This window comes from Charadrius vociferus, unplaced genomic scaffold (genome assembly GCF_000708025.1).
Source record: "Charadrius vociferus isolate BGI_N301 unplaced genomic scaffold, ASM70802v2 scaffold323, whole genome shotgun sequence".
Taxonomy (NCBI): Eukaryota; Metazoa; Chordata; class Aves; order Charadriiformes; family Charadriidae; genus Charadrius; species Charadrius vociferus.
This window is the reverse complement of record NW_009647692.1, coordinates 2171939-2189199: the sequence shown is the minus strand read 5'-3', so window position 1 is coordinate 2189199 and position 17261 is coordinate 2171939. Positions and strand designations below refer to the sequence as shown.

Sequence of the window (17261 nt, the reverse complement as noted above, 5' to 3'; positions counted from 1 at the left end):
GGGCGAAGCTTTTGAAATCAGGCAGCAAAGCGGAATCAGCAGAGGTCGGCTGAATAACCCACTTGTAGTTATTAACAGCAGTACCACAGGAGAAAGAGCAATTCCACTGGCTGTGACCAGTGGCATTCCTCTTATGTTTCTTCATTTCTGTAGAAGAATCTAAACAGAAGGCTGTGAAACATGCCTCAAACCATACATTTTGATTGGGTTTTTCCTCTCCCTCTTTCTTTCCTTATTCTTCTGCTCCCTCTGTGATTCAGCCAAGCTGAATCTGCTACTGAAGTCCAATTTGCATAAAATTATCGTCGTTCCATTCAGTTTGCTGCCCCTTCAACAGCCCCTTCTTTGCTCTGTTGGAAGATTTTGCCCTTTCTGAAACAGGCAAGCCAAGGGAACTGCAACACATTACCGCTGCCTGCTGTCTAATTAACATCAAACCCTCAGCACGAAACTGCAGGGATTTACAGGTGTCCTGGAATCATTTTCCCCTCCTCCCTCCCGATATCAGCCAGTCTCCCGCAACAAGGAGGGGACCTCAGGCTACCTAATGATATGCTACGAGTTACACACTCAGGTCTCCAGGCTCGTACGGTTAGAGTCCAAAGCAGCACAAAAAGCAGCAATCCAAAGACTGATGCAAGAGGCTGTTTTAGCAACTGCTTTTGTCCACAGAAAACGCTTCCATTTTGTCAGAATTTCAAATCTTTTGAGTATATTATTGTAAAATGATAGTAGGAAGGAACCTACAAACACTGCTCCAAGTGTAAGCAAGTTTTGGTTTCTTACTCTTCCGTAAAAAGCACTGTTTGGAAACTGCAATATTTAATTTGGCTTTCAGCCTTCAAAATGGTTTCTACTTGTAAGCTAAGGAAGAGGCTGACAAAAAAAAGAAGAACCAAAATACTCCATAGATGATAAAACATCAAGAGACAGCAAAGGAGAGATCATGCACCACTCTTAAGCCTGGAAATCAGCAACATCAAAGTCCAAGTAGGGTTTCGACAAACATCCACAAGCACAGAAAGAGGAGATACTGGGCAAAACCAAGCACAAGATAGTTGAGACATTTATATTGATACCCTTGGAAATACAAAGCAACTAATGACTAGACTTGACTTCCACCCTCGGAAGCATCACGGACAGCAGGATGCAGTCCCAAGAATGAATTCAACCTAGACAAGCCTACGTAAGGCATTTGCCTGTACGTCCGTGTTTGCCGGGTTGTGTGCATTCCCAGCTCCAAAGGCAGCTAGGGTTAGCTGGTATCAGACACCTTGTTTATCAAGTTTCAAAACTTAAACTTGCTTTAAAGCTATCTAAGCCAATTATCAAAACTTAAAGCCTTAATCTGCAGCGCTAAAGCCTTCCTTCATTTCCACTTCCCAAAGGTACACCCTGACCCAGGACTCCCCAGCGCGCCCCAAGGCCAAGTGTGGCAGTTAGGGGTGGCAGAAGGAAGGTGGGGGATTGGGAAGGCACGGCTAACGCATCCGAGTGAGCAACGCAGGCTACTTCTATTTTCTTTGGGGCTCTACATATTCAGAAGGCCTGTGGTATCATTGCCATACCCCAAAATAAAGATATATCCAGCATCTCTAAGTCACCCTTGTCAGCAATTGTCTTAGCATCTGACAGAGGGAACACATTTACCGCCGAGTAAAACAGAGGGATCTGTTTTGTGGGAACACATTTACCTCTGAGTTCTTCCCTTCTGATCCTCCAGCACATCTGCTACTGGGGAAGGAAAGATCAAGAGAGCAGCTGAACAGCCCGGCTGGGGGAACGCAGTGAGCCGGAGGAAAGGGGACGCTTTAGGAGGAGCAGTGCAGCAGCACGATTCTGCAGCGGGCTCCTCAAGCTGCCTGCAGCAGACAATGTCCCAGTTTAATTTAAACCTTACAGCTTCAGACATAAGAAAGGCTGTTCGAAAGCGGGAGAGGAGAGGGGGATTATTAGAAAAAAAAGCCCTTCTGTTGAAAAAGCACTATAATTCCCTCTCTCTACTAGACACACAATGTTTCTTTGAACAGAAGATTTTAAACTAAGATTAGGCAAGCACTGTTTCATGTGCTGAACACCTAAGAAAGGCCTTTCAGTGTCTGTCACCTGGCTTGCCATTCTCACAAAGGAAGCTGAACTCTCTAAACACCAGTCAATATTCCACCAGCTTCCCATCTCAGCAGGGCAGTCTGAACAAGAGGGAAGCAAAGAACAGCTCAGAACAGGGCTCATTTCTTTCTCACATCTTTTCTCACCAGGACTCGGGATGACTGAGAGAGGCAGGTTATCCAAACGCGAGGGGCTCTGCGCATCAGCGTCTGTTCGCAGTGCCCTGCTGCAGCACGGGGCCATCAGCATCCCGGAGATACCCTTGTACCGCTTCCTCCAGACTGGATGACTGCAACGCCCTCTACTCGGAGAGGGTTCGCCAACGCCATTTACTGCGAAAGGCACCAGATGGTTCCACTGTACTCCTCATCTGCCTTGCACCGGGCAATACGGAACGCTGGGCTTCATCTATAAAGCCCTCTATGGTTTCAATTATAAGCAGTTTTTCTCCCTATGTCTTACCCTTGCAATCGGCATCAGCGGGGATTCTTACAACAGGATGTTTTCTATTAATTTAAACAAATCATTCCCAAAACAGTGTCTGCCCACAAAACCCACCAGGAGCAGGTTGCATTTCCATGACTTTGTTAGCAGATTTAACAGTTTTTCTTTCCTCTCTGCTTTCATGTAAAGCTTTCCTGTGGGTAGTTGATGGCAATCATTCAGTGGCCAAAAATACAAAGTGCGAATGCCTAGCTGTGATTAGTCGGATGAGAAGTAGTGACTGTGGTTGTTTCCGTTACAATTAAGTAAAGGCCTAGCGGGGTTAAACACCAATAACAAAGAATTTAAATATGGCAACCATTATCAGTTTGCAATTTTCTCCCCATGAATATTTGCTCTAGTAACATTCAGACCCTTCGATGTTCACAGAAATCAAACACAAAAGGGATGAGGGCTTAAAAATATCTGATAAAGTGCTGAAAAACGTGTGGCATCATGCAGCTAACACCAGCTCCAAAAGAGAACGCTCTCTCTGAAGGGCTCTCTGGTACCTACTCCCGGTTCACCAGGATGCAGCCCCACAGCGCCTCAAGGGACATTTTGCCTGGTCAGCTGGGATGATTTGACTTGGGGTTTGTCCTTGGAATGCATTTTTATCTTTTCAGTCTAAAAGTTCATGCTACAGAAGATACAGAAAAACATACGATGGACGTAGAACATAGTCAAAAACAACAAAGAAGACTTAAGCAAGACAATGTCAGACTTTTGAGACTTCTGCGTCTTGGGCTTAACATAAGGTCTGCCCTTACAGCTAGCTTAAATCTACACACTCTGTGCTAATTTAAGACCTTCGGTATCCTGCTAGCGGCTGTGCTTCAGCACCCAGCCACACAATAACCGCACACAAGCAGGTACACACCGCAAGAAGCTGCATCAAGCAACAGGAGCCAAATTCATCGCTAACAGATGGAGGTGCAACTCAAAGGAACTGAACCTGCTTATACAAGCAGTGAATTTGTCCCCACGCCTGCCTGCCTCAGCACAAGGACTGCGATGCGTTTTCAGTCAACCATCAGCGGTGCCGATGGTTGAGGAGCAGAACTGAGCTTCAGAGCATTGCCCCAGTGAATTCAGCGCAGAGGAGAGGAGATTTCAGGACAAAGAAGCTGTTCCCCGAGCAGGCAACAGTTCTCCTCTTCCAGCTGACCTTGTCCAATTAAGCTTGCGCACAGTAATAGAGCGGTGGTCAGCATGGACAGGCCAAACAACCCCCAAGCAACAGAGGTAACTGAGATCGGCAAAGAGAAGAAACAGAGAAAGAATCGGGGGATGGGGGGGAGGAGAGAGAATTATAAAGGGGTACTAAAAATAGTATGCAATTATTTACAAATATTCTAGAAATGTAGGAAACAGATGAGACCAAATGCATGTCCCATTTGTATCATGAGTGTTTTGTGCTGCTTGTTGAGGACAGTCATTCATTTCCAGCAAACCAGATTCTGAAAACCATTTCATAAAATGTACTGATGGATTCTCAATGAAGCGAGACTGGACCCCGTCGCCCAGCCCCACCAAAAATAAAATAAAGAAAAAAGATGTTTGGAAACAAAGGAGAAAAATAGCACCGGTACCATACTGCCAAACCAGCACAGAGCAACAGTGGCACCCGGCGGCCACGGCGCCTCACTGCGCCTCTTGGCTCCAGCACGCTCCCCGCTGCCTGGGACATAAATACAAGATCGTCTAAAATCCCTCCTGAGTCCCTCTTGCAAATGAAAAAAACACAGGAATTGAATAACCTGACAGATGCTGAAGAAATTCTGATAATCAATTTTTTTTTTTTTTTTTAAAAAAAAAAAGAGATCTTGGCAGACACTGGGAGATGCAACCCTTCTGCAAGACAGGGCAGCGGATAGCTGATGCTTTTGGTTGCTGTCACGAGAAATAAATTTTGAAAACTACTGACTGAAAAGCAAAGTATGTCAAGTCTAGCATTGCTATATCAAATACACTCATACATGCATCTTGGTCTCCTCAGTCGAAAAAAACACATGCCAGAAAAGATGTCACCTTATGCAGTAAAGCCAGGTTTGAATGTAGAGCCAGTCAGAACCAGTTACAAAGGGCTGGCAGGGGAGCGCTGCAGGAAGGGGACAGAGACTGTTTGACTGTTCTTTATTAGAATTCTGAGTAATTGATTATTCTATCTGGAATTGTATCTTTTGGAAGGCTCGGGGTTCAGCCAGAACTGCAGTTCTAGAAGAAAGTTACTAGACAAGCTGAACTTAAAAATCAGAAAATACATGAAAAAGGTATCATATTTAAATGAATTCAAACTGCAGAAACAATTACCCACAGCTCCCAAGGGTTTAAATAACTTAGGAGAAGTAATTGGGCAATGCAGGGTTTTATCTTAAATAATTTGTGCTTATTTGAGGCACTGGGACTCTCCCTTTCTCCACCAATTCTGCTGCAAGTTTTCTTTGCCAAGATAGGATGTGGCCCCTCATAAACCTCCGATTCCAAAGGCACCTGAACACGTGATCTGACCTGTTCGGATGGGAGGTGGGTAGCATGAACTGGAACTCCACCACACAGGTGTTATCCTTCAGCTGGCGATGCTGGACACTGTTTAACTCATAGGCAATGTATGCCCTCCGAACATACACCTGGTGAGAGAGAAACTCAATCAGCTTAATTGTGCTAAGCAAGCAAAAAGAGAGAAAGAAAGCAAGTAATATACCAGTGACTTCAAAAATATTAAAAACCAAACAGGTACCTCCAAATGAATATCTAGATAGAACTCTAACTCAACCAGAATTTAAAGTTATTCTTTGAGGAAGGGCAGTCTGGCAGGATACAACCATCAGCACAAGGCACACAGGGTACGCTGCCCACATTCCCTGACACCAGCTTCACTTTCAATCCTTTCAATCACCTAAGTCTTCTTCAAGGAAAGAAGTTAACTTGAATCTGAAAATTCAGTCAATTATGAATATTAATGCTGTTAAATGCCATAGTCCAAGTATGCCAGATTCCACACAATCTATAGCTCTCTTCATCTTGCAGGGTAACAGTGCTCAAAACAAAACGAAATAAAAACCCATAACAAGAAACACAGAATTTATTTTTTTTCAATGGGAATAAACTTACCTCCAAAGCTGCCATTCTTACCACCTGGTTACTGTGGTAGAAAAAGTTGGGGAGCACATCAAAGATGGATGTCTCAGACAAAATGAGTTTCTAGAAGAGATCACATTAAGCAGTTTTAGGAGAGAACTGCCTGCCTTGCAAACAGGGTCAGGCAAAAAATGCAAAAACCCCAAATCAAGCCTGACTAGTTCCGATTTCCACGCTTTTGCTGTTGTTTATCAAGGATTATGACCTTTTTATATTAAATCATACAGTCACAGAATATCTCAAGTTGGAAGGGACTCAAGGATAAAGTCCAACTCCCTGCTCCTCGCACGACTACCTAAAACTAAACCATATGACCTGGAGCGTCATCCAGATGCTGCTTTAACTCTCCCAAGTTTGGTGGCACGACCACTTCCCCGGGGAGCCTGTTTCAGTGACCGACCTCAGTGACCCTCTCAGTGAAGAACCTTTTCCTAATGTCCAATTTGAACTTCCCCTGATGCAACTTCATCCCATTTCCTTGTGTCCTATCAGTGGTCACCAGAGAGAGGAGATCGGCACCTCCCCCTCTGCTGCCCCCTTTGAGGAAGCTGTAGACTGCGATAAGGTCGTTCTGATATCAGTGTGGGACTTTGGGACCACAGGTGAGATTTAATACAGAAACATTAAGATCAGTGAGAATAAAGCAGGGAAACAAGGAGAGAAGCTTCGTAGATATACCTGCAGGTTCTCAATGCAGAACTGGTGTCCGTACATGTCGATAGCGGACAGGAAGATGGACTCCACCTGGTTGTGACGCAGCTCGTAGGATGGCAAATGGGAAGCAATGAGAACCTGGTAAACAGCAAACACAAGGAGCGTGAGTGAAAGGAGCTATGCTGGGCCATCGGCAGGAGGCTGTTGCCTCCAAGGCAGCAACAGTCTGCTCCATCCCAGAAGAGGCGACTGGTTTCTCCTGTGAATTCTGTGGCACCTGGGTGATGCTGCAAACTCTCTCCCCTCCCCAGCCTCATTTGTGTATCTGCTTGGTTTGTATTATTGGCAATTCCCCATGGAGAAAAGGAACAGCTTCAATCAAGTTCCATCAGTGCATGTGATTTAGCACTGCAGAGCTGCTAGTCCTGGGGATTGCCTGACCGGCTGTTAATTGGAAAGCAGATCTGGCAGGCAGCAGCTGCGGGGAGGCCAGCAACAGAGACCGCCTTTCACAGCTTCCGAGCAGAGGAAGCAAGAGGCGCCGGTGCCAGGTATTAAATGCCCAACATGAAGGGTATGGAGATAGGAAGGGGAAGCAGCTTGCAGGGGAAAATGAAGTGAAAGAGCAACATAAAGACATCCACAAGGACTGCAGCACCATCCCCAGCATGCTGCTGAGAGGTTCAATAACCGAATGGTTCAAGGACACAAATACAATCCTGAAGGAAACATAAGGTCACTGAGCAGCTTCAAACGCCCCATTCATTTTCAACAGTCAAGCTCTGAAATAAAAGGGGAGAACCCCAAAGCGTCAGCCTTCCGGCTGAAGACTTTTAGACTGGAGATAGGGACTGTGGAGTGAGAGGAGTGACGAGACTACAGGGTTAGCATTACCGTGAAACCGTAATGCCCTCTCACTCCTTTCTGGCTACAGACTAACTGCTAGAGGAAGCTCACAATAATATCCAGGTGGAGATCTGGCATTCAAATTATTATCTGTACTAGACTCTTGGAACTGACAGCATCAAGAGTTTTCCCAATTATTTTCAGGCTAAAAAGAAATGGACAAAACACAACTCAAAAGCTAGAAGAAACCCTGCAAAAGACCAACATAATTCTTTGCAATATTTCCTTAGCAGTTGCAAAGAACATTTGGTTCTCGTGTAAACTTCTCTCCCTGTTCTCTGCACACACTGATTCGCAGTTGTATGGCTGCTGATGCACCCGGATAGCATGTCCTGGCTGCTTACTGTACGGCTGCCTGCATGCTCCAGGCAGCCTGTGCAGACTCTAAAGCCAGAAGGAACCACAGTCACCGTGTATTTCAACTTCCTCTACCGCACAAAGCATAGGCCACTCTGAATTAGCTCCTATTTGCGCCAGACAAAACTTTTTGGGGAGCAGGGACAAAGGAATGTAACCTTAACTTCAAATTTTACAGTGATTGGGAACCCACAGCAATCTGTTAGCCTGTCACAATGGTTAATCATTGGTTAATTAGCTTCATTGTTAAAGCGTTGCTCACGGTAATCTACTCTTCACATTTGCATAGTAATCAAAAAAAACATCTAGAGATACAGACTTTCCAAAAGAGCGAGCTCCAAGCGGGAGCAGTCGGTATTGATCTGATCCGCAACGGCACAGTCTGTCTCCAGCAGCGATCAGCTTGGATTGCAAAACACGCGCCCTTACCTGCCGTGCTCGCAGGGCCACCTTGGCGTTGGTTGTCTTGCTGAGCTGGGTCAGCTCTGTCAGAATATTAATCAGCTCATCTGTCAAGGTGGGGTCACGGCCACATAGCTGGTCCTAAAAATAAAGAGAACTGAAAATGTTTAGAGCAGAGGAAAACCATCTTCTGTCCTCCTAACAAAGGAGTTTAAACCTGAAATAGATCCACACGTGCACTCAGGTGCTGGACCACATCACCTCTAGAGGGCCCTGTCTAAATTATTCTGTAATTCTGTGCTGACAAGGGTACAAGTATTAGGCTTTCAATAATTTTACGCATATAAATAAAGCTACAGAGGAAAGAAGGGACTGGCACCATCACCCATTTTCTTATTTCTAGCATGTGTTTTGGCATCCAAAAACATGAGAAATACTGACTTGTCAAAGAGACTCAAGTAAAACATTTTCCTATTACCCAATTCAGCTTTGTACCAGAAGTCTCCCCTAGCAGCAGGGCAAAATTCAAAGACCATTTAATTGTAGCGAAATGCCTTGTGTAGCATGCAAAGATTAGCAAACTTTCACCGTGAAAGGCGAACAAACAGGAAGAGTTTAACTGGCATGAGAACCTCCTGAAGTCCACTTAAAAAACCACCCCAAAACCAAAAACCCCACAAGTCTCCAACCACAAACCAAGCACGTGCTTTGTACAGCTTCAGCAACAAGAAAAAGCTCCTGCCATTCCTCTAACAAGGCTAAGCAAAGCTAACTAAAACCATAAATGATATCGTGTTTTTCCCGCCACAGTACAGGACTGACTCCATAATATTTCTTCTAATAATGGAATCCTGCTTCTGCGGAAGTTCCCTACCTTACTTTCCTGTCTAAATTGGCTGGACAAAACAATAAAACTGAACAGCATAATTTTCAGTGTTAATGCTGTTTCAAAACTCTTTTGGGTTCAGCCATTCGAAAAAATGAAAACAGTAAAGACTTTCATCTGTTTTGTTTTCTGAACAGAGGCACTCTCGTGCACTTTCTTCCAAAAATAATTTCAATTCCCATGAATAATCCCACCGTCTTCAAGTACTCACAGCGGCTTGTGAGCCTCTTCCCTCCCACTCCCAAAGCTGGAAACCCTCTAGGAGCCTCTAATGTGTTTCTTCTATTCAGCACTTAACAGCTTTTCTCTTGGTAAATGAATCATAAGAGGAAAATGTGAGATGAAACAGGGATTTGCCACAGGAAAGAGAGCTGGTGCCTTAAAGTTTTAAGAGATTTTAAACACACCCAGTCCAGAAAAGGCCCTTTGAAGATCCAAGAAAGAGAAAGGGGAAAAGGGAAACCTCTGCGCAGCAGGTTAGACTGTTAAGCCTGCCAGGGAAAACAAAGTGAAAAACAAAAACCAAATAATACAAGTCCCATAGACTGACTAACAACTAACAGCTCATACTACATGCGATTCCAAAGCTAAATAGCTTTTCCCCCACATTGCTCTTGACCCCTTTCTCCCCGACCCCACTCAAGCATGATGCCATCTCTAGGAATGATGGTGTACATCTCTTGGGGAGAGGGACCACAGCCAAATCACTCGTATTAAAAAAATCTAAGCTACTAACTCTTATTAGATTGTTGCCCCTGACTAACCAGTCATGGGCCAGCAAACATTACAATGACTGTTCCCAAGGAGAGTTCTGTAAATTTATCCACTCCAGGTCACTGTGTGAATTCACAGTGAGTAATTCAAGAACTGCCTTCGTCGTATTTGAAATACAAATTCCTGGGTGTTGTAATGTTACTGCTTACGGTAACAAAAATCCGCCAGGACACAGGACATCTGCCATGCCACAAGCGATTCTGCCCAGTTAAGACTAGGATGTGCATACAACAGTCAGTTAAGTACATAAAATGAACATACAACTTCAAATCACGCTATATTTCAACAAATATATGAAGGATGAAGTAGTTCCCATCCTGCCTTAAACGCCTGCTAGCTAGAAAAGGTGAATGATGGCAGCATAACGCTATTACTAAAGCCATCCTCGGAGCCCCTTGTTAATAACGGATTCCTAGGGATACATCAATAACAGCGACATAAGCATCAAGGTGTTTTGACATGACGTTTGCCCTTGGAGGACAAACTTAAACCATCCCACACAAATAGCTCGGCAACCCATAAAATGCCACCCCCTTCACCATGATTACACCAAATGTGCCACGGGGTCCCTCAGACATGAAGAGCAACGTGAGTCAGAAGAAGGAGGAATGACGGTCTCTTGGTTAATGGCGAGACCTGTACCTCAGTAGACGGTAATCCCCAGCTCGGCCAGAGAGGACACTGCGACCAAGGGCATGTCACACGTCCTGAGTCCCTGTTACCCACTCCATCCGAGAGGTCCCTGCGACACCATGTTGGTGTGACACAGCTTACAAGACCTCAGGCACCGTGCCGGCAGAGGCCATGAAAATGGTACTACGGTGACCGGCTAGCTACTTGGCTGCTCTTCCACCACCTGTACTGTGGTCTCTCCAGGATATTTTAAGTTCATAGAATCATAGAATGGTTTAGGTTGGAAGGGACCTTGAAGATCATCTTGTTCCCACCCCCCTGCCCTGGGCAGGGCCACCTCCCCCCAGCCCAGGTTGCTCCAAGCCCCGTCCAACCTGGCCTTGAACACCTCCAGGGATGGGGCAGCCACAGCTTCTCGGGGCAACCTGCCCCAGGGGCTCACCACCCGCACAGGGAAACAGTTCTTCCTAACATCTCATATAAATCTCCCCTCTTCCAGTTTGAAGCCAGTCCCCCCCATCCTATCACTCCATGCCCTTGTAAAAAGTCCCTCCCCAGCTCTCCTGGAGCCCCTTTAGGCACTGGAAGGCTGCAATAAGGTCTCCCTGGAGCCTCCTCTTCTCCAGGCTGAATCCTCCCAACTCTTTCAGCCTCTACTCATAGGAAAGGTGCTCCAGCGAACAGGGATGTCAGCCTGTACTTGAGGTGAAATAACTGACAGTGGTGGGAAGAATGACGACCCAGGAAGGAAAAGGGAAAACTCTTCAACGTTTCTCTGCGTTGCCCATCTCCCCGCACGCCCCTCGCTCCCTCAGACCGACATGGTGCCGGCCGACGTGAAGAGGCAGCAAGGCTCGGCCTCCAAGACACGGCTGGCGCGGAGGTGAAAAACCAGGCAAAAAAGTTTCAGTGCCATTTTAGCAAGAAATAATCAGGATGACAACAACAAAATAAAGCAGGTAGCTGGCGCTGCACTGGCTTTTGCCTGCACTGATTGGCAAAGGCGGCCAGCAAAGCCTCAAACCAGCTCTCTGACAAGGCCTAACGCCTCCCCGGCACCCCCGTGTAATTACACACTTGAGTGACTGGACTCTGAAGAAAATTGAAGGCCTGAGCTGCGAACAGCTGCCATTTTCTCTCTCCATCACGCCAGCATGATTACTTGAGAAATGAACAGGCCCGGCTCAAAGCTACTCCAGAATTCTCAGAGGAAATATGGCTCCGTGTTCAAATAATGAGATTCTTAAGGCAAGCGTTACTTACAATCACACCACACACCAAAAAGGGAAAGGGGAAAAAAAAAGGGAAAAAAGGAGAGCCAGAAAGAAAGAATGCCAGGGTCCTTATATCTTATAAATTAGAATTCAAGAAACCCAGCCTCAGCCTAGGACAATTATGACTCTTTTTCTGCTTTTGAGAGTTATTTTGTGGATGGCTACTTTGGACATATTTTTGGCAGTAAGAGACCACATTATGTTTGTAGGGGGAAAAAAAAAAAAGAAAAGGTGAGGGCGAGAGAGAGAAATATAGTATTGTAATTAGCCTCTTAAAAAGCAGGATAACTAACTCTAGTCTGTCAAAAAAATCATGTCATAGCTAAATTCATCCCGCCTTGAGGAACGTAGGCATTCATTCTGCTTCAAAGCATTATTATGTGGGACAAGGATTTCTTGAGGCTTTTTAGGAAACAGGAAAAAAGAGACAGGACTCGATTGTTTTTTAATTATTTTTCCTGGGAATGTAATTTACTGGGAGTTTTACCCGTTAGAGTGGGACTGAAGTTAATGAGAGCTGAGATTTTTCATGAGTAACAAGCCAGAAGAACATGAGAAGGTGATGGCAGGTCCTGGCATGAGGATTCATTTGTGTTTCTAGCGTGGAATCTACATCTGTCCCTGAGGAAATCCAAGCCCAGGAGACTCCCTGTCCCTTTGCAAGCGCCCTGGACAGCCGCACACCGTCCCAAGGGTGAGAGGCCTGATCTGGAGTGACCAGCTCTGTGCTGAGACACTGAGTCCAATTCAGATTCCACCACGCAGCCCAAAGTCCAGCCGGTCCGAAAGCACCACTGCAGACACGAGACAAGATTTCCTGAGAGTATAACCAGGAAGACGCTAAGAGAGCTGCTGCCAAACCTGTAAGACCAAACTATGGCTCATCAAGGGAGAGCACATGAAACCCCCCAAGGGCCTCCACATGGGCTGGCTGATGCCATTCACGACCAGGAAGTCACCCCCATTAGTAATGAAGGACCATTAAAATGGTGTTATTACAGAATTATTACCACAAAAAAAAAAAAAATCTGCTTTTTGTGCTGGTAGCATATTGCTTTGCTTTTCAAGCAACTCCAGTTTGAGTACCATGAGCTATATAAAGACCTCTCTGAGACCCCTGAAGATGAAGAAGCAAACTAAACCAAGTATAAAGTCTCAGCCCAGTGTCTGAAAGTTAGCCTCCAGCATCCTCCCAATGTAAGAGTTAAGTCTGCACTCTTATCTCCCCACAGATGCTCACAAATCACTTGCATAATTAGCCTTCATTGCACTCTGATAGGCAATCAATGCAGGACAGTCATGAACCAGAAGGTGCACAGACACTGAGCTGAACAGTATGCTCTGGGTCTCCTCTAATGCACGGCTTACACGCCCTAAGAACACATGAAGAAACTCCACACTGCTGCCACTGCTTCTGTAGCTACAAGACTTGCATCTTTATGGGTGAGAGCTGTCAACTCAGTACCTTTCAGAGCATCAAACGTCCAACTACAAGAAGCAGCAGATTTCTAGAGCACCAACAGACAACTTACAATGAGCATCGTAACGAGCAGGTTCTTCTTGGTGACCTGAGCATGCGAGAAGATGTAGTTCAATACAGCATTCATATCGCTTTTATTCTCTTCCCGAAGGGTAAAGACACACTTGTCATAGTGACCTGGAATCAGAAATGCACATTTTTTTCCAGTCTACACCTCTGTGTCAAGGAATACAAGTTACTAGATTTATCTTTACTTTTCTATATGCATGTTTTGAGAATCTACTTTGCATGGTCCACACAATCAATTCTGGGAAGGAAGCATTCCTCCCTCCACCACCCCCTCAACTGCAAACTTTAATTTAAACATCCTACTCTTATTAAAACGGTTCCAATGCCAAATACCTTCTTTGCGAGCAATACGAAGAGAGGAATGGTGAGCTCAGTCTTTCATTCAAATGACAACCAAAATAAAATAACAGCAAAAAGACTTGCACCATCCTCTACTACCAGCAAACTGAAGTGGAAATGAATCTGCAGTACCATTAGGCTGGTGCAGGTATTGGACCAGGACAAAAGAAAAGTAGAGCAGAATCTGAAGTACCTGTAAGAGCTAGAGTCTCATTAGCCAGTGCTTCATTGCCATCTTGTGCCTGGATACAGCAGTGCAATGCATTTATTTCAGTTCTCAGATTTGTTCTTATGAACCGCAAACAGCTTCCTCATATTTTACAGCAGGTGCAAATAACTCAGTGACTTTTTTTTTTTACTGCACTCGATTTCCTTACTATAGAATTTAGTAAACAGGCAAGATAGAACCAAAGAGCATGGTGAATTCAAACAGTTTTTCTGATTCTAATTTTTCTGCAGACGCTCAGAAATCAGGAAATAAAAATCAAGCTTCTAATATGAAGCTTCTACATGCGGAATACCCGACCGGAGGAACTCTCCAGTGGTGGGCCACTGCTGACAGAGTCAGTGAGGGAACGTGAAGGAGAACTGGTTCATCTCTGGTCTAGAACAAGCAGAGACCACACAGACTGGCTGAGCCTCAGTGAGCTCAATAACAGACTAGAAATGAATACAAAGAAACTCATAATTTAGTGAGTCTCTCTTTTCACTCCACGTCGTACAAACATCCTCACTTAGAGGATCATGAACTCATATAGGAGCTATTCTTTTGAAGATTTACAGGGAAAAGGAGCATTCCTACACTGCAAAGAGACCAGAGTCATACTATGACATGTAAACTGTGGGTAAGATGACACAGGATCTAAAAGATGATGGATATACCAACAGTGGCAAACCAGCAGATCAGACAGCTTTGGGGTGGAGTTTGTCATTTGCTTGTCATAAGTATTATGAGCACTCTTACCACAAAAACTCAAACTGGACTTAAGCTCTGCTACAAAAACCAGCATCTGACTGGCAGACCTTTAAAAGAAAACCTGTGTAGCTTAGCCTCACCATAAAGTTAGAGTAATCTTTCTTGAAGGGGGTCCACACGGACCTTCTGGGACCAAATGGGGTTCTTTCAGCAATCAAACCCTTTGCGACTCACCATGCTGAAACTGAGTCTCCACCTTCAGATACTGACGGAGCAGATCCATCACCACTGCTTTCATGTGACCCCGAATACCACTCCGGTACCTGCAGAAGTAAGTCAGTCAAAGCTAGCACTGAGTGAGACAGGCACGGTCCTGCTTCTGAAGATCTGCAAGTGAGTAACACTCAACACGAGTGGCAGAATAAGCCTGCTTGCTTATGGTTCTGAAAACCCGTTGCTATGTGAATACATAACCCCTGCCATTACTGTTGTGGGGTAGCATGGCTCATGTTTTGCATCAAAATGTCCTTTTCCTTCTAAAAATACTCAAAACCCTGGACGTTGAAAGGCGTAACACACACCATGATGAAATGGCCACAATGTGAGGACAGAAGTTAAATCTTTCTTTCACATGGCAAAAGGAAAAAGAGGAAGAATCTATGTGTGCTTCACACAGGCAGCCAGGAGCCACACGTGTGCGGCCCTCTCACTGTTGACCTCTCTGAAGGAAGTATGCAGGTGCATTCCTAGTGATTTAGACTCAGAGTGTAATAAAAGTGTTTGAATAAAGAGAAGCAGGCTCCGGTCTTTCAAGCGGTAGGAAAAAAAAAGAGGGCTCACCTCTGTACAAGCTGCACAATGCTCTGGGTGTTCATGAAGAAGACCTCGCGCTCTGATTTGCGGTTCAAGGTGGCTGCGTGGCTATCCAAGATATTGGCGATCTGAAAGAGAGCAAACACATGACAGTCCCAGCCCTGGATGGGACAATCTGGCTGAACAACCAGCAGAGAAGCTGAGAACTTCCAGACAGACCAGACCAGAGCTCCAGCAGACTCCAACAAAGGCCAAAGGCTTAAACTGCTAAGGAAGTTAATGACCTGCCAATGATACAAAAATCAATGCACAATATCGTATAATGGAGAAATCACCTTCCAACATCTGATTACCTGATCAGGCCTCCCTTAGTTGCAATCACTCTTCTTTAAGGTTACGTCAACACTACAAATTGCACTGCAGCATATGTACCAGGCAAAAAAGCAAACAAATAAATGCCCACAAGGCCACTGATATGATTAAACTGCTTCCAAACTGCCTGTTTAAAGCTATACTGAGCAGGGAATACAAACCCTTCAGCACAGGCAAAGCAGGCAAGCCTTTAAGCTTGAGTGATACAGGTAAGCATCTTTCATCATGAAGATCCCATACTCAAACGCACCTTTCGGGTCCAACTAACCTCCAGGTAATTTAAAGGAACTTTGTCTCTCTCTCTGCCCCAATGCAAACCAGTTTTTATTCCTCTATGTAAGCGTGGTTGATCACCTGTTGGCTGGGAAACTGGCAAAGGACTGATGTGATGTTGCTGGCATATTGGGCCATCTCCTTCTTGATGGACTTCTCTACATTGGGTGGGATCCGTCCAGAAACACTGGTCATGATGTCCTGAAGTTCCAGCAGAGGCAGAGATGGATCTCTCAGTGTCTTCATTAGTCGCTCAACCCAGCCTTTCACCTAGAGAAAGACCAGTCAGTGTAGAGACAAGCATGAAGAAAAGAATAAGCAGCAAGAAGGGAGAAGAGGAAAGCCTTTTCATTGAGGTTGTCTTCACTGTTTTTTATCACACAGCTAGTCCAGGGACTAAAAGAGAGAAGTGGAGTAAATGACAAAGCTGCTGTGCTACCTTACATCAACAGCTGACTTTTAGATTCATCCACTTTCTTTCCTCCTCCCTCTAGGACTTCTACCACAGCTGGCTATGCACGTGGCTCCCATATATGAGGCTGCAGGCACAGGCAGTAAAAATCAAGCTCAACTCCTTGTCTTTGACTTTGTTTTGGCTGCCACAGGGGAGACGCTCCCATCTTACTCTCTGGTGAGTCTGACTATAAGGAAGTCTAAGAAAGACAACCAAATCGAGCTGGGTAGTACTGCCCTGACTCTTGGTCCTCTGGCTGTGCCATGCAAATTGGCCAGCCTTACCTTGAACTGAAAGAATATTTGTGCTCTCGCTCTGAAACAAGAAGTACCCAGTACCTTGCTGCTGAAGTAGGGCTCTGGCAGGCAGTATCCATTCATCACATTGACCAGGTTATCTAGGACATAATGGAAGATGCGATGGAGCTTCTCGCCTCGAAGTGCTGTGCTCTGGATCTGCGGCAAGGTACCTGTGTGCAGTTCAGCCTGGAAACACAGTGAACAGCACAGTGTCACTAACCCTCCTGTATGGCATCAGCCGTGGTGGTAACATCCAGTTACCCTCAAATGGAGTCTCAGATTTAACTTGGAAGAATTCCCAGAGTGAAAAATACACTTGGTTGAGTAACAGGAAAGTTATGAGCTCGATCTCCAACAGTTCTGTGCTGTGTACACCCACAAAAAAAGCTTCCAACCTCTCTCCCAAACACGTTACAGTTGATCTCCTTATTTAGATCCAGGATGACCAAAAATCTCAAAGAAAAGCACAGGAAAAGCCAACAGTTGGGGGCTGACAATCACTTTCCACCCCCTGCACGACAACCTCCCACAATTTTCAACTAGCTATTGCTAAAGGAACAACAGATTCTCTTCTACTGCCACCGGTTACATCCCAGGCTACCATCCCTAAATGAATATATCTCTTTC

General features: G+C 45.2%; 1 protein-coding gene across 3 annotated transcripts in view; it reads right to left on the bottom strand.

Annotated features, from left to right (window-relative positions):
• Nucleotides 1–17261, bottom strand: part of ACACA (acetyl-CoA carboxylase alpha) — a 134288-nt gene that overhangs the window by 84803 nt on the left and 32224 nt on the right. For all 3 annotated transcript variants that reach the window (XM_009881464.1, XM_009881462.1, XM_009881463.1), the window contains 9 exons: nt 16674–16855; nt 15963–16151; nt 15264–15364; nt 14658–14746; nt 13152–13276; nt 8080–8193; nt 6412–6525; nt 5707–5796; nt 5104–5222 (listed from right to left, as the gene is read on the bottom strand). In XM_009881464.1, the coding sequence (XP_009879766.1) occupies nt 5104–5222; nt 5707–5796; nt 6412–6525; nt 8080–8193; nt 13152–13276; nt 14658–14746; nt 15264–15364; nt 15963–16151; nt 16674–16855 (1123 nt within the window). The remainder of the gene's footprint in view (nt 1–5103; nt 5223–5706; nt 5797–6411; nt 6526–8079; nt 8194–13151; nt 13277–14657; nt 14747–15263; nt 15365–15962; nt 16152–16673; nt 16856–17261) is intronic.